The sequence below is a fragment of the Mobula birostris genome, chromosome 24 (genome assembly GCF_030028105.1).
Source record: "Mobula birostris isolate sMobBir1 chromosome 24, sMobBir1.hap1, whole genome shotgun sequence".
Taxonomy (NCBI): Eukaryota; Metazoa; Chordata; class Chondrichthyes; order Myliobatiformes; family Myliobatidae; genus Mobula; species Mobula birostris.
In genome coordinates, this window is record NC_092393.1 from 52,228,890 (window position 1) to 52,253,562 (window position 24,673).

Consider the following 24,673-nt stretch of genomic DNA (forward strand, 5'->3'; position numbering starts at 1 on the left):
TTTGGGACAAGGTGTCAACTGTTTATTCTTTTCCATAGAAATATACAGTGAAATGCATTGTTTGTGTTAACAACAAACACACACTCGTGTGCTTGGGACAGCCTGCTAGTGTCGTTGCATATTCTGGCACCAACCCTGCGTGCCCACAAGCCTTTTTATTTGATTGAAAAACTGATTTTAATTACATTGTAGTGCTTTTAACATTCTTAAATAACTAATTTTAACTTACTTGATTATCTGGACTACACTCTCTCTGTAGACAGAACACTATTCTGCATTTTGTTTTCTTTAATATATAATTACATAGTTCAATGTATTGATACTCAGTGGCTAATTCATTAGGTTCACCTGTATACCTGCGCATTAATGCACGTATCTCATCAGCCAGTCGTGTGGCAGCAACTCATACCAAACTTCAGGATGAGGCAGAGGTGTGACCTAAGTGACTTTGAACATGGGATGATTTTTGGTGCCAGAAGGGGTGGTTTGAGTACCTCAGAAACTGTTGGTAGTTCTTGTGGGTGAAAGCGCCTTGTTAATGAGCAACATCAGAGATGAAAGGCCAGACTGGTTCAAGCTGACAGGAAGGGGACAGTAACTCAAATGACCATGCCTTACAACAGTGGTGTGCAGAAGAGCATCTCTGAACACACAGCACTTCAAGCTTTGAAGGCCACAAACATGCACTCAGTAACCACTTTATTAGGTACAGGAGGTATCTAATAAAGTGGACACTGAGTGTATGTATGTATAATGATCTATCTAGAGGACACACAGACAAAATATATCACTATTTCTGGATATGGCAATAATAAAGATTAAAGATTAAGTTTAAAGTTCAAAGTAAATTTATTAATACAAAGTAAATATATGTCACCATTTTTAACCCTGACATTCATTTTCTCATGGGCAATCACAGTAAATACAAGAAACACAACAGAATCAATGAAAGACCACACCCAACAGGACATACAGTGGCCAATTTGGAAAAAAAAGCGAACTCTGCAAATACAAAAAGAGAGAAATAAATAAATAAATAAACAAACAAACAAACATCAAGAATATGAGATGAAGAATCCTTGAAAGTGAGTCCATAGGTTGTGGGAACATTTCAGTGATGGGGCAAGTGAAGTTGAGTGAAGTTATCTCCTCCGGTTCAAGAGCCTGATAATTGATTGAGAGGCAATAACTGTTCCTGTACCTCCTTCCTGATGGTAATAGCAAGAGGAAAGCATGGCCTAGATGTTGGGGGTCCTTGATAATGGATGTGTCTTTCCTGCAAAAGCAATCCATGTAGATGTGCTCATTGGTGGTGAGGACATTACTTGGGATGGACTGGACCGTATCCACAACTTTTTGTCGGCTTTTCCGTACAAGGGCATTGGTGTTTCCATACCAGGCCATGATGCAACCAGACAATATACTCTCCACCACACACCTATAGAAGTTTGTCAAAGTTTTAGATGAAAAGCCAAATCTTTTCAAACTTCGAAGAAAGTAAAGTCACTGCCCTGCTTTCTGTATAATGACACTTATGTGCCAAACCCAGAAAAGATCCTCTGAAATGATAACCGAGAAATTTAAAGTTGCTGACCTTCTCCACGTCTGATCCCTCGAAGAGGACTGGCTCATGGACCTGTCGATTCTTCCTCGTGAAGTCAACAATCAGCTCCTTGGTCTAGCGGACTTGAATAGTTGTTTGTGGCTCCCATCAGCGAGTTTTTCAACCTCCCCCCTATATGCTGATTCAAAACCACCTTTGATTTGGCCGATGACAGTGGTGTCATCAGCAAAGTTAAATATGGCATTTACGTTGTGTTTAGCTTCACAGTCTTAAGTATAAAATGAATAAGAGCAGAAGGCTAACCACATGTGCCTTGTGGTGCACATGTATCAATTCTGCTTTACTTGTCGCGTGCATTGAAACATAGTGTTTGGCATCAATGATCAACACGGTCCGAAGGTTATGCTGGGGGCAGCCCACACGTGTTGTCATGCTTCCTGTGCCAAGGTGCCCAGTCACAGCTGACTATCCCTGTGGGGGGAAACCCACGCGGTCACGGGGAGAAAGTTCAAGCTCCTTACAGACAGTAGTGGGAATTGAACCCCCAATTGGTGATCGCTGGTGCTGTAAAATGATTGCGCTAACTATTAGGCCAATAATGCTACCATGCTACCCACCTACACTGCCATGAACTAATAGTGCCAGTCCCTTTTTGAACATGTGTGAACGTCAAAGGCATTCAGTTTGACAGCCAGTAACCCTGGAGGGAAGAGCTCACTAGCCATCAGAGCAGTCCAGGAGCAGCGTGCATCATTGACAGAGCACTACATCCCTTCAGTCAGTTGGATGCTGGATCCTGAGTGGAGAGCAACACCCAGGGGCAATTCCCGAACCAGGGATCAGAGTCCACACAGTGAAGCGACACATTTCCAGCATAATTGCAGTGAGTTCCCAGCATAAGCTATAACTACATAAAGAGGTTTTTACTTTGTTAAAGCCAGTTTGAATCTCATGGACTTCTGCTGCTTTAGGGATATTCCAAAGATGATATAAGAACTGGTAAAAATGCCTACAGTTCTGTAGAATTAGGCCATGTTAATTCAGGAAGCTATCCCTGCAGTAACACGATGACTGTTTCAGTTCAATACTTGTGTTGATATTCTGTCAACATGTGAGTCCTAACTTGAAACAACTTCCATTAATGTATTGAACACTTTCATACCAACTCCCATCTGAAATCAATTTTCATTCTTTTGTCGATTCATTGAAAATACATTTTCAAATTGAACACAAGAGGTTCTGCAGATGCTGGAAATCTAGAGCAACACACACAAAATTCTGGAGGCACTCAGTGGGACAGGCAGCTTCTTCAGAAAGGAATAGAACCTAATGAAGGCTCTTGATCCAAAACATCGACTCAATATTCCTTTCCAAAGCTGCTGCCTGACCTGCTGAGTTCCTCTAGGATTGTGTGTGTGTGTTTCAAATTGGATATTTTCCAGTTTCTGGCTACCATCATTAACTACCTTGCAAAGATCATTGCAACAATTAACAGTTGACATTTCAGGCCGAGATCCTTCATCAGGACTCATGAAGGACATTAGCTGCTGATACACACTGTAATTATGATGTCAGGATCTTGGCTGTTTTTGGACATTGTAAGTTATAAATCTCAATGTATGTGGTGTAATTCATAAAATATACTGTTGTGACTGGAATGTTCGGTGACATCCTTAGGTTGTGTTGGTTATTAATGCAAATGACACTTTTCTTTGTCTTTTTCGATGTACATGTGATAAATAAATGAATCTGAATCTGAAATGAAATTGTAATTGAGCAGAAATGGTTGACGGCTACTGTATGTTAATACTCCTCTCCTACACTCCAATGAGAAAACAAGCATCACTTAAAACATAGAGGTGCTAAGTTCCTTTGTAATATTCACGGTTAAAGTTGGCTTCTTTAAGATATTCATCACCATCATTATGTGCTGTCTCATATGCCATGGCAATCATGGTCTATGACCATGATTGTTTTAGGCAAATTTTTCTACAGGGGTGATTTGCCATTGCCTTCTTCTTGGCAGTGTCTTTATTAGACAGCTGACCCCACCCATTATTAATACTCTTCAGAGACTGTCAGCCTGGCATCAGTGGTCGCAAAACCAGGACTTGTGATGTGAACCATCTGCTCATACGACCATCCACCACCTGCTCCCATGGCTTCACGTGACCCTGATCGAGGGTGGGGAGCGGGATAAGTAGGTGCTACAACTTGCCCAAGGGTGACCTGCGGGTTAGTGGAGGGAAGGAACACCTTATATCGCTATCCCTAATAAAAAATACAAAGGCTTATGCTTAGAGAGTTGATGTTTGATGTTCATGGAGAGCTTTGGTCTTGCCCCTTACTGTGAATTCTGAAAGCAGTGCCAAAGAACAGTGAAGGTCAAAATGAAAAGGCAGCATATTGCCTCATCACTGCTGCACAGTAGCTCAGGAAGAGAAAACCCAGAGACTTTATGTTGCCTGGAAAGGATTTAAATTGGAATTTACCAGCAGCAATGTCTTTGCTCACCTAAGACTGAAGCAACACTTTTCAGATCATGTTGAAATACATCTGATTCAAGAGCATGACACATTCTCTGATTTATTGCTGTCATTCCACATTTAATGTGGAATGTTTGAGAGCAAAAGTATATGAATTTGTATAGAAAACAGATGAATTTCAATATTATAGACATGGAGTTGTAGAACACTACAGGACAGAAACAGGCCCCTTGGTCCATCTAGTCCATACCTCTTCGCTTGTGAAGGTAAATTGGTAAATTTGGTTATTATTATCAAATAACCAAGTATAATGATAAACTTGTTTTGCATGCCGTCCATACAGATCATTTCATTGCAATTGTGGATTGAGGAAGGGAAAACAATGGTAGGATACAGAATAATGTGTTACTGTAGGATTTTGAACAAATCCGCAGCCCTTTCCGTTCTGAACAAACCAAAAAAAGAGTTGCCTTGCACTGACATCATTACGTCAGACACCGTTTCTTAAAGTAAACACAAGAACTCAATGATGGTGTTTGTGAATTATGTAGAATAGTTTCTGTTATGAATAATGTATGTCATCTGTCACATTACCTTACATTACATTTACAGTGAAAGTGCAGCGCTGGTTGGCAGTAAGGTGCAAGACCATTATGAGGTAGACTGTCAGGAGTCTTATCTTACCGTACAAGAGGTCTGTTCGAGACTGACAGCAGTGGGGTAGAAGCTGTCCTTGAGCCTGTTGGTATGTGCTTTCAGGCTTTTGTATCTCCTGCCTGATGGGAAGAAGGAGAGAAGAGAATGTCTGGGGTGGGTGGGGCCTTTGAGTATGCTGACTGCTTTACCGAGGAAGTGTGAAATGTAGACAGAGTCCATGGAGGGAGACGCTTTCTGTAATGTGCTGACTTGTGTCCACAACTCTCTGTGGTTAACTGCTTTGCCTACAAGAAATTGTCACCTTCTTCAAAATAATGAATGGCCTTGATGGAGTACGTAAAAAAGAATGTTTTTTCTTGTCAGGAAAAACATAACTGGAAATCATGATATAAGACAGTGACCAAAGTAATTTAATTGAGAGGTTAGATGAATGTGGAACAGGAAGTGATAGATACAAGAAAGCAGATTCCATCATCGGGACCTCCACTATCCAGGCCATGCTCTCTTCTCACTGCTGCCATTGGGAAGGAGGTATTGGAGCCTTAGGTCCCACAGTACCAGGTTCAGGAAGAGTTATTACCCTTCAATCAACTGGCTCTTGAACCAGTGTGGGTAACTTAACTGACCTCAACATTGAACTGATTCCACATCCTATGGACCATTTTTAGGGGCTCTACTACTCATGTTTTTGGTATTTACGTATTTATTACTGGTGAACCAGTTGCTTGTTTATGTGTATTTTCCATTGATTCGATTGTATCTCATTGTTCTACTGTGAATGCCTGCAAGAAAATGAATCTCAGGGTAGTATGTGGTAACATATATACTTTGATCACGAATTTACTTTGAACTTTGAAATATTACAGATGCATTTAAAGGCAGTCTGGAAAAGTGTATGAAAGAAGGAAATAACAGATTAAGTGGTTCAATTCAAGTGGTTTAATTTAATATCAGAGAATGTATACAGTATACAACCTGAAATTCTTACCCTTCAGAGACATCAACAAAACCCCATAGTATGAATGATCAACCCTAAAGTCCCCCTCCCCCTCCCATGCACAAGTGACAGCAGAAGCACCGAACCCCACACTCCCCACCCCCCCCAAGCAATAGCAAAAGGCCCCCCAAGGAGACCTTGCTCTAGAGTCTATCAAAACTACAGTTCGTAACCTAACACTTCGATACCTCAGAGAGGCTTTCTCCCTCAAACTCCCCCCCACCCATCAAGGGAGAGCGAGGTTTCCACTGCAGCAACGTGAGGGGAGACCAGCAACTCGCTGTTCCGATCTTACAATCTTCCAACGTAGCTTCTCCAAACCCCCTCAACTCGAGGACCGGCAGGCTCTCACTCTCCATCAGAAAGAGAGAGAGAGAGAGGGATTATGCAGAGAGATTTGGTAAAGGAGAAAAGGGAAGTAATTTGAGTGCGGTATAATTCCTAGGGTGGATTGGTTGGGCTAAATGGTCTGTTACTGTACTGTATATATCCTGTGTAATTTGTGCTTTCCTCTTACATACTCTCTTTAGAATACAGAGTAGCACAAATGCAAAACAACTGCACTGAAATGTAATATTAATGTAATGAACATACTACATTTTCTTTGATGTTTAATAATATCATTTGTATCTTAATCACACCTGGGATTATAACATTCTTGCTATAAATTGCACATATTACATTTTCTGACAGAACTATAATAATGCAGCAATTTAATCTGACTGTGCTGTATATTCCAAACCACTGCTGAGTTTGACTGCCTTAAAAGCAACCATATTATTTCAGAGAAATGCTTACCAGTCCTTTAAGATGTATGCACTTTTGGGTTCAACCCAGCTTCTGTGAAGCCGTCTGGTAAAAATCCGGTTTTAGCTGGATCAATATGTCAAATCGGGAGGAAAGATACATTTATGTGAAATCAGAATACTCAGAATTGGCATATTTATTGATGTTATAATTAGTCGGAGTACAGGAAGGAGACAGAGAACTTAGTAACATATACAGATGTACTGTGGAGAGCATTCTAACTAGTCGCATCGCCTTCTGGTATGAAGGGACCACTGCACAGGATTGGTAAAAGCTACAGAGGGTTGTAAACTCAGCCAGCTCCATTGTGAACACTAGCCTCCCCACCATCGAGAACTTCTTCGAAGGGCAATGCCTCAAAAAGGCAGCATCCATCATTAAAGACCTCCACTACCCAGGACGTGGCCCCTTCTCATTACTACCATCGGAGAGGAGGTACGGGAGCCTGAAGACACACACTCAACATTTTCAAAACAGCTTCTTCCCCTCCGCTGTCAGATTTCTGCATGGTCGGTGAACCAACCCATGAACACTACCTCGTTAATTTTCTGCTTTCTTTTTGCACTATTTGTTTATTTCTTTTCTTTTTTTTCTTTTTTGGCGTGTGCCTGCGTGCGTGCGAGTCTGAGCGTGTGCATCTGCGTGTCCGTGCGCGCATCCGTGATGATGGATTTTTCATGGCTTTTTCCAAGGCACAGAGTGAGAGAGAGAGAGGGAGACTGTGTGGCGTGCCACTCCTCACACAGACATTGTCGCAGTATTTTCCCTTTGTTTTACGAGGTTGTGTTGCAATCTCGACACTCAACCCGGCACGGATGGAAAGTGTGCTCGGGAGCAGACCCAACTAGTTTTGAACCCGGGAACCTCCGCTCCCGGCTCCGGCGCCGATGTCTTTGCACCACCAGCCGGCCCTACTTGTTTATTTTTTAATATTTCTTATTATATTTTACATATTGTACTATACTGCTGTCAGAACAACAGATTTCACAATATGCTGTATGTACGTTTGTATAACCCTGATTCTGATTCTATCATGAAAACAACCTTTCCTACAATGTCAGCTAAACAAAAGAACTGGTCATTGACTTCAGGAAGTGGGGGCAGTGCCTATGTCCTTGTCTACCTCCGTGGTGTTGAAGTACAGAGGGTGGAGAGCTTCAAGTTCCTGGAAGTAGACATTGCCAGTAGCCTATCCTGGTCCAACCATTTAAACACCACCATCAAGAAAGCTCACCATTGCCTCTACTTCCTCAGGAGGCATCTTGGTTGGCTTGGAAAAGTTGGACTAAATGGCCTGCGTATGACTATGACTCATATTTACGAATCATCTCCCATGCTCTCAGGACTAGTTGATATTTCTAAATTTACTACAGTAATATACACTTAGTGGCTATTAGGTGCACCTGTCCATCTGCTTATTAGTGCTAATTATCCAATCATCCAATCACATGGCAGCAACCAGTGCATAAAAACATGCAGGTAAGGTCAAGAGGTTCAGTTGCTGTTCAAACCAAACATCAGAATGGGGAAGAAATGTGATCAAAGTGACTTTGACCATGGAATGATTGTTGGTGCCAGACAGGGCGGTTTAATTTCCTCAGAAACTGCTGATCTCCTGGGATTTTCATGCCACAACAATCTCTAGAGTTTACAGAGAGTAGTGCGAGAAACAATAAAACATCCAGTGAGCGACAATCCTGTGGGTGAAAACACCTGTTAGTGCGAGAGGTCGGGGGAGAATGGCCAGACTGGTTCAAGCTGACAGGAAGGTGACTGAAGCTCAAGTAGTCATGGGTAATATAGCACTGAGTAGAAGAGCACCTCTAAATGCACAGCACATCAAACCTTGAAGTGGATGGGCTACTAATTTTTATAGATGCACTGTAGAAAGCATTCTTCTAGGGTGCATCACAACCTGGTATGGAAGTTGTCCTGTCCAAGACGGAAGAAGCTGCAGAAGATCATGAACACAGCCCAGCACATCACACAAACCAATCTTCCGTCCTGGGACTCACTTTACACTGCACGCTGTCGGGGCAGTGCTGCCAGGATAATCAAGGACATGACCCACCCAGCCAACACACTTCTCGTCCCTCTTCCCTCCGGGAGAAGGCTCAGGAGCTTGAAGACTCCTATGGCCAGATTTGGGAACAGCTTCTTTCCAACTGTGATAAGACTGCTGAACGGATCCTGACCCGGATCTGGGCCGTACCCTCCAAATATCTGGACCTGCCTCTTGATTTTTTTTGCACTACCTTACTTCCCATTTTTCTATTTTCTATTTATGATTTATAATTTAAATTTGTAATATTTACTATCGATTTGTAATCCAGGGAGTGGGAAGCGCAGAATCAAATATCGCTGTGATGATTGTACGTTCTAGTATCAATTGTTTGGCAACAATAAAGTACAGAAGACCACAAACATACACTCAGTGGCCACTTTATTAGGTATAGGAGGTGCATAATAAAGTGGCCACTTCGTAGTATACAGTGATATAAGGAAATCAGCAACCAATCTGAGGCTGAAACTGATGCATTGATTCCATCGAGCTACTGTACACGTCCAAACAATAGAGGACTCTTGCTTCTGAGTTTAATTCTGCTTCTTTTGTTTGCTGTTTGTCACTGGGTAGAAAGCAACAGCTGCAGGCAGTGAAGGTGGAGCGATTCATTAGTGGTTCTCTTGGAATACCATACCAAACAACTTTGCTTCTGCAACTGTCATAAGTTGAGGAGCGTGGATGTATTTAAGGCTGTCGGGTTCAACAGTGGCTTAGAATATTGTGCAAGTGTAATTAAGTTGCTGCATTTTTCTATCGTGAAATATCCCTGGCAACCAAACTTTCAAGATCATAATTAGAGTAAAACTTCGTCAAATCTGAATTTGGGGCAAAAAAATGTTTGGCTAAATCATGATGGTTTTGATTTAAAGTTAAATTGAGCATTATTGTAAAATGATAAGTCTATTACTCAGATACAATTTGTGAGGCAGGTTATTATAGGAATTTCAAACGCACTGTACATTTTAAATATCCCTGGGATTTTACTCCACAGATATTTCTCCAAGCCAAAATGGAACTGATTCCACTGAAATAACATTTAGATTTAGTGATTAGATTGGGTATGATTCAGAGCTGTCAATTTAATATTTACTTCTCACCCAGGTTGTAGGAAATACAGGTAGTTCTATTCCAGTGCATTGGCTGGCTAGTGGCATAGTGGCATCAGCGCCAGACTTCGGAGCGAAGGCTCCTGAGTTTGAATCCAGCCGGCTCCCTTGCACGCTTTCCATCCGTGCTGGGTTGAGCGTCGAGCTAGCAACTCGGCCTGGTAAAAATAAGAAAGCCTGCTTAAAAAACGCCATCATGACGGCGTTCCGATGACTCCACTCGGAGTTAAGGGCTTTCTTCTTCTTCTTCTATTCCAATGCATGTTTTCAGTGGTTCAATTTAATATCAGAGAATGTATACAGTATACAACCTGAAATTCTTACTCTTCAGAGACATCCATGAAATGGAAGAACCCAAAGAATGAATGACAGAAACATCAGAACCCCAAAGCTATCCCATGCACAAGCAGCAGCCAAAGCATTGACCCTCCCTTCACTTGCACCAGCACAAGCGCCGATCCCTCCCCCCACCTCCCACTCCCGCCAGCATGCAAGCAATAGCAAAGCTGCCAAAAAGACCATGATCTGGAGTCAATCAACAACTGCAGTCCATCCCACCACATTGGTATCTCAGAAAGACTCTTTCTCACTAGCAAGAGAGCGAGAGAGAGAGAGAGGGAGAGAGAGAGAGAGAGAGAGAGAGAGAGAGAGAGAGAGATTTCCTGCAAACAACAAGAGCAGAGATCGGCGGATTGCTCTGGTGATGTTACAACCTTCTGTGTTGCTTCTCCGAGTCCCCTGACTCAAGGATGGGCAGGGTCTCGCTCACCATCTAAAAGAGAGAGACAGAGAAGGTGACTGCTCTGGTGCAGGAGCCTTCTTCCGACAGCAGCGCACACTACCTGCTGTCTCGATGTTTGAGTCCCCGCGATGCTTCAGTCGGCGAGATTGGCGAGGAACCAGGTCTTCCAAGGTGCTCACCTTCCAGGCCACAACTGGAGATATCAAAACGTCAGGCCGTACAGCAAGTCCAAGAACTCACCACTTGTGCAGAACCGTAGTATGAGCTGCAGCTGTAGCATGGACTCTGACAGGACCCCAGCCACTTTGAAAAGAAAGGAAAGGTATGATAAAAAAATCTGTTTCACGGAAGAACTGGAAGAAGTCGTCTAGGTCTGCAAAATCTGCTGACGCCATCTTTTCTAGCTCCTCTCATAATAAGAAGTGGATAGAGTACGATAGATGAATTAGGGAATGTTATTTGTACTACATAGGCAGAATTGGTTATAATGTGATTTCCATCAGGAAGTAGAGGACCACTTAAGAGTTACTTTGTAAATTGACAAGCAAAAGAAAAGCTGTCTTTTGGGAATAAAACTAATTACAGGAAACTTCCCACAGTAATCAGATACCATTGTCTCTAAAGAACATAGGCAGTCATCAGATGTCGTTGTCTCTAAAGAACACTGGGTGTAATCAGATACTGTTATCTCTATAGAACACAGGCAGTAATCAGATACCGATGTCTCTATAGAACACAGGCAGTAATCAGATACTGTTGTCTCTATAGAACACAGGCAGTAATCAGATACCGATGTCTCTATAGAACACAGGCAGTAATCAGATACTGTTGTCCCTATAGAACAGAGAGAGTAATCAGATACTGTTGTCTCTATAGAACACAGGGAGTAATCAGATACTGTTGTCTCTATAGAACACAGGCAGTAATCAGATACTGATGTCTCTATAGAACACAAGGAGTAATCAGATACTGTTGTCTCTATAGAACACAGGCAGTAATCAGATACTGATGTCTCTATAGAACACAAGGAGTAATCAGATACCGATGTCTCTATAGAACACAGAGAGTAATCAGATATTGTTGTCTCTATAGAACAGAGAGAGTAATCAGATACCGTTGTCTCTATAGAACACAGGCAGTAATCAGGTACCGTTCTCTATGGTTGGTTGGTTGGTTGTTTGTCCATCGTTGACGTCGATGAGGACCTCGACACCATTATGATGGTGTCAAGACTAGCGCGTGATTTGGATTTAAGTGAGGGAGAGTTGCGCAGCGTCAGCCTCACTCTCTCTTCCCAATTCCCATCTGGATCCAGTGGCAAGACAGAGTCTAGACGGCTGGAGACGGGACTAGGCACAGTGGATGACCGGGACGTCTTCTGTGTCTTGTCCTGCTCTACACGTTCCACAACGCTTGCAGAGACCGCCTTCTTGACCGTTGGACCTTCCATAGGTCTCGTCCGCTCAATCCGCCGGAGTCTGTCTTCACATGCTGGGATAGACAACTCCCTATCTCACCGAGGGTTTGAGACCCGTCGGCTACCCTCACCTGGTTTAGTCGGCTTGTCAAAGCCGTTGCCCGGGGTGTGGCCGCTGTCACATGCAAACAGCTACTGGAGCCACAGGTGAGAGCTGAGTGCCAGGTGGGGACCAAAGGTTGTCTCTATAGAACAGAGAGAGTAATCAGATACCGTTGTCTCTACAGAACACAGGCAGTAATCAGGTACCGTTCTCTATAGAACACAGGCAGTATCAGATACTGTTGTCTCTATAGAACACAGGCTGTCAATTTCACCATTAGAGGCCATTGGGAGTTGACAAGCTATCGCTTCTATTGACTCTTATGCAAGGCCATTTTAACATAAAATGTAACATACAGCATTGAGTATTCTTTAGAATCAAAATCAGGTTTACTATCACTTGCATATGTCATGAAATATATCATAATAAAATTGAAAATTATTGTAAGAAGTATGCATATGTTTAAACAGTTAAATTAAATAGGTTTTTAATAATGACTTCCGGTCAAGATGGCACCAGCAAACAATTCCTTGGGCAACATCTTTCAGATAGCAAATCTATCCAATTATTTCACTTGTCCTTCGCCTTCTGCTTCTTTTTGTCTTGTTTGTGTTACGGAAACTGTTGGAGCCAGTGACGTACAGTTCAGAACTCGATTGAAGGATCCAGCACTATGCTGCGTCCAGAGAGCTGTCTTGTGGAGATCGGAGATGGGGGGTCAAAAAGGTCTGAGAACACAAGCTGACTCATGGAAAAGACCAGCGGCGAGGTGCAACTCCATCTCGAAGTGGCCAGGTAGATTGAGGCATTGAGGTGAATGCGAAAGGGGTCAGCGATGGCTCTCAGCAAAGACGGTCATCAGCTGCATTGGCGCATCCGTCCCCAGGTCAGCGGCAATAGGACTCCGGTTGGCAGTCACTCTCTATGGAGGACTGAGTTTGAGCGGCTGCTCTCCTTGTATGCAGACGAAAAGGAGTTTCCCATTTCTGAGGTCTATATGATTATTGGACTGTACCGTTGGTTTCCTTCAGGTTTTTGGTGTTTTTTCCTGTGTGAACAGTTGTGGGGGGGGGTGGGTGATCTGTTAGTTTTTGTGTGGAAGGGGGAGGGTTGGAGGTTTGGTGTTACTGTCACTGTTTCTTTCTACGAGTGAGGGGGGGTTGGGGATTGTTATGTGCAGGGGGTCGGTGAAAGTTATTGTGACTGTTTTTTGCTGTGGGGGAGGGGTCATTTTGGGGTCTGCAAGTTTTGTTTCTTTTCTGTTTCGTCCTGATCAAGCTGATGTCTTTTCTTTCACCAACACACAAATATCAGAGTTATATTCTACATGCATACTTCGACAATAAAATGAACCTTTGAAACTTTGAAGTAAGTAGAGCAAAATGAGAAGTAATGAGATCGTGTTCATACGTTCAATGCACAGCTGAAAATAAAGTTATAGCTATTAAACACACATTTATTTTTGAAGATCACATAGGAAAAATAACTATTACTGAGTCTGAAACTCTCTAGCTCCAAATCTCATTTTTCCCTTTCACACAACTGTTTTTATAATGTAATTTTATATAGTGCAAGGTTTATAAGGAGCACAACTGCCACATTGTAGCAGAATCACCTGTATTTCTCTATTTTAGTTTATTATTGAGAGACGTTTCCAACAACAAAGGATACTCTTGAATATGAAGAGCCTTGTGGCTGCAGGATTTAGTGGACACAGACCCAGCATCAAGATTAACATTATAAAACCAATAAAAATTTACAACAGAAGAACATGCATCAAGTCTGTGTCCTTCCAAAAAAGGGGATACCCAGTCTAGCCACAGTCTGGCATGACCCTCCCAGTTTAGCTGCTAATTTCATATTAACTTAAGGTTAGGTTCTGATGTTTTCTGGACCATCTCTCTCCATACCATAATTTAAACAGTTGAAAACTGTCCTTCATGCACCCCCCCATACCCCTCTGTCAAATTCCAATCCCACTGCATCTCCAGCCTTGGGGCTGAGGAAGTTTCTCTCCCTCTGTTTCTTAAGCATTACCTAAGAACTTAAGAGTTAGTGGCTTCTTAAGTAGGAGTGGAGCACATTGAAAATTGCCCATTCAAATTTCAAAGTAAATATGTTATCAAAGTGCACCATATGCTACCCAGAGATTCACTTTCTTGCAGGCATTCACAGTAAATACAAAGGGACACAATAGAATCAGTGAAAAACTATACACATAGACAAACAACCAATGTGCAAAAGGCAACAATTATGCAAATACAAAATACACTCAGAGCAGCACGAGTCATATTGGAGACACAGGAGTCAGTAGACGCTGGAATTTGGAGTCCTGATGTAGGGTTTCGGCTTGAAATATTGACAGTTTCTTTCCTCCCAGAGAGGCTGCTCAGTTCACTCAGTTCTGCCAGTAGATGGTTTATTGTAAGGAGATGGCACATTGTTGGCCACAAGAGGGCAGTGCAGTATTTTCTGCTGCACTATTAAGCTATATAAATATTTAATAACATTGTTAATCTCATAAAAATACTGAACATAAATCCAGAAGTGTATGATGATTCCAATTTCTTCTTCAAGACAGACTGATTTTAGTGCATTCAATAAAATAGATATATCTTTTTGAACTTAGGGCAAAATCAACTCATTAAAATCATATTCTCAACAATCTAAATACATTAAGTTTCAGCATCAGTCACTTAGCAAGTCCTTGCATTTTTAATTCTTGCATATTTTCATAAGGTACTGTACGAATATGTAAAATTCATAAACACAATAACCTTGTGATGTCTCACAAAGTTTTGTTTTCATAGATTACATTCTTTTGTAGGTAAGTATTTATGAAACTTGTGGCCTACATTCTTTGAAAATATATGACCACAAGATTTAAACATTATTCAATCATGCAAAGATGTAAAGGTTCACGGCGAGACCCTGAAAGACACAGACCACCTCCCTTAGAAGTTTGTTGTAGGCTGTCCAGCAAAGAATGGTATCAATGATTGAGATTCATCACTGCCTTTGGGGCAGCAGAATAGCCTTTGAATAATTAAGGAACAATGTATTTAAAGATACATCTGGCACAAAACTCATGGTCAACCAGATAGCAGTAAATCCTGCCCTCCCTTATGTTTCTGAAACCTGGATTACCTACACACCATAAGAAATAGGAGCAATGCTAGGCCATTCAGCCCATTGAGTCTGCTCTGCCATTTCATCTTCGCAGATTTATTACGCTCTCAACCCCATTCTGCTGCCTTCTCCCTGTAACCTTTGAAGCCCTTAATAATCAAGAACCTGTCAACCTCCACTTTAAATATACCTAATCGCATGGCTTCCACAGTGTCTGTGGCAAGAAATTTCACAGATTCACCACCCTCAGGCTAAAGTTGTTCCCCTTCATTTCTGTTCTAAAGGGGTGTCCTTGTATTCTATGGCTGTGCTTTCTGGCCCTAGCCTCTCCCACTATAGAAAACATCATCTCCATGTCCGCTCTATCTAGGCCTTTCAATATTTGATAGGTTTCAGTGAGGTTCCCCTCCCATTGTTCTAAACTTCAGCGAGTCCAGGCTTAGAACCATCAAACCCACCTCATACATTAACCGTTTCATTCCTGAGGTCATTCTCGTGAACCCCTTCTGAACCCTCTCCAATGCCAGCACATCTGAGGGACCCAAATCTGCTCAAATACTCCAGGTGTGGTCTAACCAATGCCTTATAGAGCCTCAGCATTAGACCCTTGGTTTTATATTCAGTCAAAATGAATGCTAACATCGCATTTGCATTTCTTGCCACTTTGCCAGTCTTGGAAATGACTGTTTCAGAGTTCAAAGTAAATTTATAACCATATAACCATAAAAGCATGGAAACAGGCCATCTCGGCCCTTCTAGTCCATGCCGAACTCTTACTCTCACAAAGTACATCCATATCACCATATACAACTCTGAGATTCATTTTCTTGCAGGCATACTCAATAATTCTCTCGAATAACAATCATAACAGAATCAATGAAAGACCGCACCCACCTGGACACTCAACCAGTGTACAAAAGACAACAAACTGTGCAAATACAAAAAGAAGGAAGGAAGGAAATAAATAAATAAATAGATAGATAAATAAGCAAGCAAGCAAGCAAGCAAGCAATAAAATATCGAGAACATGAGACCTAGAGTCCTTGAAACTAAGTCCATTGGTTGCAACATTTCAATGATGGGGCAAGTGAAGTTTCACGAGCCACACGGGATGGTGTTCAGGACCATGAGTCTGCATTGGAAGCACACAGAAGCTCTGCATAAGTGGAAGGAACGCCCATCTCGAGTACTTTCTGCCTCATCTGAGGAAGAGTCTGAGGTTCCCTCATCGATTCCCTCAGAAACCGCAGAACCAATGTGGCTCATCGCCCTCCATCCCATGAGACTGACTAAGTAGAAGTAGGAGATGCTAGGTAACTGAAGTGGAAAATTTTGATCTGTTTCTTTGAAAAATGACCACAACGGTCTAATATTATTGCACGCAGCTTTGCATCAAGAAAGCATATGATTTAGGGGACTGTGAAAGTTTGACAGGAAATGAGTTCTGGTAGCTATATTTCCTTCGGAGTTTGAGGAGATTTGGTATGTCACCTAAAACACTTGCAAATTTCTACAGATGTACCGTGGAGAGCATTCTAACTGGTTGCATCACCGTCTGGTATGTGGGGGGGGGGGGTGCACGTGCTACTGCACAGGATCGAAGGAAGCTGCAGGGAGTTGTGAACTCAGTCAGCTCCATCATGGGCACTGGCCTCCGTAGTATCCAGCACATCTTCAAGGAGCGATGCCTCAAAAAGGCAGTGTCCATCATTATGGACCCCAACGCCCAGGACATGCCCTCTTCTCATTGCTACCGTCAGGAAGGAGGTACAGAGACCTGAAGGCATACACTCAACAATTCAGGAACAGCTTCTTTCCCTCTGCCATCCGATTTCTGAATGGACATTGAACCCACGAACACGACCTACTTTTTAATTTACATTTTTGCACTACTTATTTAACTATTTAATATAAATATCCATATTGTAATTAACAGCTTTTTCTCTATTATTATGTATTACATTGTACTGCTGCCGCAAAGTTAACACATTCCCCAACATATGCCGGTGATATTAAACCTGATTCTAATCACAATGCTGCCCACATTGGCAGTGAGTCCTGCTGAAGGGTCTCTTCTCAAAATGTCGACTATCTACTCCCCTCTACAGATGCTGCCTGACTTGCAGAGTTCCTCCAGCATTGTGTGTGTATTCCTCTGAGTTTCCAGCGTCAGCAGAATCTCTTGCGTGAATGGAAGGGAGATGACAGTATTCCTGAGAAAGACTTGATGTTGATGAAGGAAGTGAAAAGATGCTGCAGCAGTATCTACGGAGACCCAAGAGACTGCAGATGCTGCAATCTGTAGCATCAAAACCGTCTGCTGGGGAAATCAGTGGGTCGAGCAGGTTCCGTGGAAGGAAAAAGATTGTTGGTGTTCGAAGCACCGAGGCAATGACAGTTCCTTTGTTTGTTGCTTCACAGAAACTACTGTACTCCGCTTGGGACTCAGGCACATTGTGTACGCTGAGGTGTCTTACCTTATACCTGGAATGCCCACACCATAAACCACTTAATGCTGGAAATATAAAGCAATATACATCATGGTACAGGCATAGAGGATTCAAGATTCAAGCATATTTGTCACGTATACATCAAAATATACAGTGAAATGTATCATTTGCGCTAACGACTAACACACTCGATAATGTGCTGGAGGCGGCCCACAAGTGTCACCACACATTTCAGCACCAACGTAGCATGCCCACAATCTTTTTTATTTTAATAGAACAACACAGAACACAACAGCAAAACAAGCCCCGTTCCTCCCTCCCACCCATGCAGATACACAGTCCTTTAACCCCAGGACAGGCTGCCTTCTTTGGCCTCCAGCGGACTTGGACTCAGACTTGGGTTTGCAGAAATTGGGTTTCGACTCCTGAACAGACTCAAGATTCATGGGCTCAGCTCTGGCTAACGGGCCTTGATTTCCAGACCCTTGGGCCTCGATCCTCGGTATTAATCCCAGCAAACACCAATTACTGAGCACTAAGCCTCAAACTCCAGACTTGTCGATGATGGGGTCCAGACACTAGGCCTCGAACGCCAGCCTCATGGACTGGCAATCCCGGGGGGTGGGGGGGGGGGTCACTGGAGCTTGATTCTCATGCTCTCACCTTGAGAAGCACAGAGTCGACACTTTTATTGCATTGATAAGTAGTCCTGACGAAGGGTCTCGGCCTGAAACGTCGACTGCACCTCTTCCTACAGATGCTGCCTGGCCTGCTGCGTTCACCAGCAACTTTGATGTGTGTTGTTTTGATTAACAATCAGTTTAATGATCAAAGAAGGAACTCAAAAGACAGTCTTCATCCATTAGCATATACTCAGTGGCCACTTTATTAGGTACCTCCTGTCTGTTATGGTCTTCTGCTGCTGTATCCCATCCACTCAAGGTTCATTGTATTGTGCATTCAGAGATGCTCTTCTACACACCACTGTTGCAACACGTTTTTTTGAGTTACTGTCGCCTTTCTGTCAGCTTGAACCAGTCTGGCCATTCTCCTGTGACATCGCTCATTAGCAAGGCGTTTTCACCCACAGAACTGCTGCTCACTGGATGCTTTTTGTTTCTCACACTATTCCATGTAAACCTTGGAGACTGTTGTGCGTGAAAATCCCAGGAGATCAGCAGTTTCTGAAATACTCAAACTACACCATCTGGCACCAACAATCATTCATTCCACAATCAAAGTCACTTAGATCACATTTCTTCCCCATTCTGATGTTTGATGTAAACAACAACTGAACCTCTTGACCATGTCTGCATGCTTTTATACATTGAGTAGCTGCCACATGATTGGCTGATGAGACATTTGCATAAATGAGCAGGTGTACAGCTGTACCTAATAAAGTGGTCATTGAGTGTTTATTGCTAAATTACTCAACCTGATCACCAATCTTGGATCATTCAGGTAGCATTTAATATAGATCTGTTCATATTTATTATAAATATTTAATTTTAATCAATTTTTCTGTCAGGACTATAATTGTCTTGTTTATTTTAATTTTTTTGCTTCCTATTAACTGACTAATCCTTCAGTTTGGAAAAACAAATTCATAGGCAGTTTCATAAATATGCATCATGACATTTCAGTGTTGGAATTAAATAATAGGCAGAACCTCACCAAGATCATTCACTTATCAGGGTTGCAGTTCAAACAGAGATAAGATTAGTCACTTCTGAGCTTTGTTCACGGAACAGGATAAATCAGGCACTGCTGTCAATGGGGCATCTGTCATGTTTAATATTCTAGCTGTCTGTTCAGCTTTCAGATGATTTATTCTTTTTTAAACTTGAAAAAATGGCAGGAACTGAATAAGAAATTTCTGGCGATGGCAAAACGGAAAATTAAACAAACCTCTGTTCCGTTCATTCTTCCCTTCATGCTTGCAATATTATTTATTACTTATTTATCATATTTTCTTTTTTAATATTTGCGCGGGTTGTCTTCTCTTGCACGTTGGTTGTTTGTCCATCCTTGTGTGTAGCTTTTCATTGATTCCACAGGGTTTCTTTGTGCTACATTGGATGCCCACTATAAAATTAATCTCAGAGTTGGCGACATGGTGACATATATGTACTTTGTAATCAATTTACTTTGAACTTTGAACCTTTCTTTAAATCTATAACTTAGAGTTATAGGTAAAGATTGAATAGGTTTGGACTTTATTCCACAGAGTGTTGGAGAATGAGGGGAGATTTGATAGAGGTATACAAGATTATGAGGGAGTATAGATAGGATAAATGCAAACAGGATTTTTCCACTTTTGTTGAGTGAGACTAGAACTGGAGATCATGGGCTAAGGGTGAAAGGTGAAATGTTTAAAGGAACCTGAAGGGGGTCACCTAGCTTCACCTATCACCTATCAACTTGTATTTCTTCCTCTCCCTCCACCTTCTTTCCAGTCCTGATGAAGGCTCTCAGCCCAGAACATCAATTGCTTAATTCCTCTCCTTAGATGCTGCCTGACCTGCTGAGTTCCTCCAGCATCTTGTCTGTGTTGCTCATGTTTAGAACATGAAGCTCTCCTGCGAGTGAATTGATCCATTTATGGTTATGATTAGCTAAAAAGAGTCAAGAGGAAGCCCATATGGAGTGTAAATATCACTGTGTGGGCCAACTCGTCTGCTGTTCGCAGGGATGTGTTTCGATCTATCTGTTGAAGTTAAAATGCTCACATCCTGTGTTACAGCATTCTGCTCTACACCCCCTTGCAGGCAGAGAACAGCAAGCACTCCTTAGAGCTACAGAGCAATATGCAGACACAGAGAGCCCACCCTAAACTCACACGTCTACCAGCTGGCAGCAGGGCAGTGTACATGGAGCTCTAGGAGAAATGTATTTGCCAGTTCTCTTCATTAGCGCATGAGGTTCAGCAGGGAATAAATGTTACATCAAAAAGGACACGGTGTTCAGTGTTCGCAAACTGACTCCACAACCTACAGTCTCACTTCCAAGGACTTTACAACTGTCAGTTTTACTTCTTTTCATTACTTGCACATTTTTTTCTTTTCTATGGTTCTACAATTACTCGTACATTGTGTTTTACAGTATTGCTTTTATATTTATGTATATTATTGTAATTTTATGTTTATTGTGTTGTATTTTGCTGCATCGGATTCAGCGTAACAATTATTTTGATCTTTACACTCGTGTACTGAAGAATGTGGGTGGCAGGATGGAGATACGTCTCTACCAAAGGAGGTGTAAGATGCTGCTTTCCCTTCGCTAGCCTGCAGGTCACCCTTGGGCAAAGTGTATCACCTGCTTAGCCCACCAATCAGGGTCACGTGAAGCCATGGGAGCAGGTGGTGGACGGTCATATGAGCAGCCGGTGCATATCACAAGTCCTGGTTATGAAACCACTGACACCAGGCAGACAATCTCAGAAGAGTATTGATAGTGGCTGGGGTCACCGCTTTTGTAAATACACTGTCCAGAAGAAGGCAATGGCAAACCAATCCAGTAGAAAAATTTGCCAAGAACAATCATGGTCAGGGAGACCATGATTGCCCACGCCATTCGACACGGCACATAATGATGATGACTGAAGAATGACAATAAACAATCTTGAATCTTTTGCACATTGGTTGTTTGTCAGTCTTTGTTTATGTATAGTTTTTCATAATTTCTGTTGTATATCTTTATTGAAAATAAATCTCAAGGTAGGATATGGTGATATATATATATAATAATAAACTTACTTTGAACTCTTGTAGTATTTTTAAGCTTACTTCATAGTCATTAACATCAAGGCTATAGAAAAGCTCGTACCCAATACCTGTGTTTCATACACTAACTTCCCTGTTTCTTAAATTAATTACAGTAGATTTCCCATGTATATTACACTAACTGCATTGCCTTTATTGTTTTCCTCTTGCTCCTCAGTGTGACATGAATAGCAATAAGAAATGAGTTGCTTTCTCTGGGGTGATGTGGTTTGTATACACTGTATGTTCTGTAGACCAGGCTACAGTTCATCGGCAGGGCCTGTGATATCTCTCTTTCACTCTCTGTGATTGTACGTCTTAATCAGTTCTCTGAAGGTGCAATTGCAGCAGAGCAAATTACCGCAATCCCCAGGCAACCATTTTTCTCTGCTATCTGTAGAGGTGTGGCACGGCAGATGATATGTTGTCTTATTTAGCACTGCAGCCCAACACTGATTAAACTCGATCAGTCAAGGCAAGGAAATTTAGCCCCTGCCCTCCCCTGGGTCTCATCCTTCTGACCTTCTGATTCATGACTGATTCACATGGTCAGCCAACAAAATAACCTCTCCCGATACACAGATTTCATGAATATGTTATTAATGATCATTTTGAACCTGAGATTGGCGACTTAACCTCAGTGTAATTTTGCCTTATTTCATAGATCCTGACCTTCAGATTGTTTAATTCTATGTCTTCTTCTCAGGCGTGGAGAAAAGATGTAAGAGAACTCGCATAGTCACATAGCAACTGCTGTACAACCGACACGACAATTTGTAAGGGAAACACATGGAAAGATGCTGTGTTTCCGTGAAATGTTGACATGGACATGGAGAGGATGTGTCCAACAGTGGGAGATTCAAAGTTCAAGACTTTATTTGGAAATGCACAGAGGACTGTGTGTCTCGCAAGATGATCTGGGTATTCCCTAACTGGAAACCTTGGATGAATTATGAGGTCAAGTCCCTTTTAAAGGCTAGAGCTGCGGCTTTTAGGTCCGGGGATACCAGTCGCTACACGGAATCCAGGCGTGAACTTCGGAAAGCCATTAAGGGCACCAAGAGGCAATATCGAGCCAAGTTGGAAGCCCAGGCTAACCAGAGAGATGCCAGTAGACTGTGGCAGGGTCTAAATGAGATCACTGGGCACAAAGAAAAGGCTTGGAATATCAATAACTGTGGCGCTTCTCTTCCTGAGGAACTTAACGTATTCTACGCAAGATCCGAACAGAAGAGGAGCGTCCCGCTCCCTCCGGATGAACTGGACCTGGTGGCATCGAGATTCATCGTCACCGAGGAGGATGTTAGAAGGGCCTTCCTGAAGATAAATCCAAGGAAAGCAATGGGCCCAGATGGCGTCCCAGGACGAGTTCTCCGGGCCTGTGCAAGCGAGCTAGCTGGAGTGTTTGCTGACATCTTCAACTGCTCCTTGCTTCAGTCTAAGGTCCCCTCGTGTTTAAGAAGGCAACAATAATCCCAGTGCCGAAGAAGAGCAAGGTGGCATGCCTGGATGACTATCGACCTGTGGCTCTGACATCAATTGCTATGAAGTGCGTTGAGAGATTGGTTATGGCACACATCAACCTCAGCCTACCAGTCAACCTCGACGCTTTGCAATTCGCCTACCGGAGCACAGGTCAATGGCAGATCCTATTTCTCTGGCCCTACATTCCTCCTTAGAACACCTGGAGAATAAAGATGCATACGTGAGGCTCCTTTTCATTGACGACAGCTCTGCCTTTAGTACCATCATTCCAAATAAACTGATTTCTAAGCTCCAGAACCTGGGCCTTAGCACTCAGATCTGCAGCTGGATCTTCAACTTCCTCACAGACAGGACCCAGGCTGTAAAAATAGGGGACAAGCTCTCCTCTACGAACACTCTGAGCACCGGTGCCCCACAAGGCTGTGTACTCAGCCCCCTGCTGTACTCACTGTACGCCCATGATTGTGTAGCCAAGTTTCCATCAAACTCAATATATAAGTTTGCTGATGACACAACAATTGTAGGCCGTATCTCGGGTAATGATGAGTTTGAGTACAGAGAGGAAATTAAGAACCTGGTGGCATGGTGCAAAGACAATAACCTATCCCTCAACGTCAGCAAGACGAAGGAATTGGTTGTTGACTTCAGAAGGAGTAGTGGACTGCACGACCCAACTTACATCGGTGGTGCACAAGTAGAACAGGTCAAAAGCTTTAAGTTCCTCGGGGTCAATATCACAAGTGACCTGACTTGGTCCAACCAAGCAGAGTTCACTGCCAAGAAGGCCCATCAGCACCTTTACTTCCTGAGAAAACTAAATAAATTTGGCCTGTCCCCTAAAACCCTCACTAAATTTTATAGATGCACCGTAGAAAGCATTCTTCTAGGGTGCATCACAACCTGGTATGGAAGTTGTCCTGTCCAAGACCGAAAGAAGCTGCAGAAGATCGTGAACACGGCGCAGCACATCACACAAACCAATCTTCCATCCTGGGACCCACTTTACACCGTACGCTGTCGGAGCAGTGCTGCCAGGATAATCAAGGACATGACCCACCCAACCAACACACTTTTCGTCCCCCTTCCCTCCGGGAGAAGGCTCAGGAGCTTGAAGACTCGCATGGCCAGATTTGGGAACAGCTTCTTTCCAACTGTGATAAGACTGCTGAACGGATCCTGACCCGGATCTGGGCCGTACCCTCCAAATATCCGGACCTGCCTCTCGGTTTTTTTGCACTACCTTACTTTCCATTTTTCTATTTTCTATTCATGATTTATAACTTAAATTTTTATATTTACTAATTTTTACTATTTTTAATATTTAATATTTGATATCCAGGGAGCGGGAAGCGCAGAATCAAATATTGCTGTGATGATTGTATGTTCTAGTACCAATTGTTTGGCAACAATAAAGTATAAAGTGTAAGTTCAAAGTACATTATACTGTACAACCTTGAGATTCGTCTCCTTACAGGCAGCCACAAGACAGAGAAACCCAAAAGAATCTGTAAATAAAAAGACCGTTAAACCGAGAAAAAAGACAAATCGTGCAAGCAGTAAAATTGAGCAAATAATATTCAGAATAAAAGTGAGTCCATAGACACAGAGCAGCCGGAGTAGGCCATAGCCTCAGTCTCGGTTTAGCGCAGAGCCAAATAACTGTCGCGGAGCAGCCAGCAGAACCAGCCCGACCCTCACCTTTCGTCCTGACTCTCTGCCTTTTCAATCCAACTGGTCTGGTGTTTTAATTGTCCAAACATCAGGTCGTTCCATGCACTCGGACCCAGGCCCCGTCGCATCGATATGTTCTGGGCCTGGACCCCAGTGCCATGTTTCAGCCTGTACCCGACCTTCCCAAATCATTGGCCTGGCACTTAGATCGATCATACATCACTCTTAGTTTA

At 42.6% G+C, this 24,673-nt stretch overlaps 1 protein-coding gene across 8 annotated transcripts in view; it reads left to right on the forward strand.

The window, feature by feature from the left end:
- The window catches only part of LOC140187120 (endonuclease V-like), a 162,497-nt gene that overhangs the window by 69,377 nt on the left and 68,447 nt on the right, over positions 1–24,673 (forward strand). Inside the window, exon 8 of one of the 8 annotated variants that reach the window (XM_072242088.1) lies at positions 17,182–17,424. The exons of the other annotated variants lie outside the window; for them this stretch is intronic. Within the exon in view, the coding sequence (XP_072098189.1) occupies positions 17,182–17,232 (51 nt within the window). The 3' untranslated portion in view covers positions 17,233–17,424. Of the gene's footprint in view, positions 1–17,181; positions 17,425–24,673 lie in introns of those variants that run through there. 8 annotated transcript variants of the gene reach the window in all.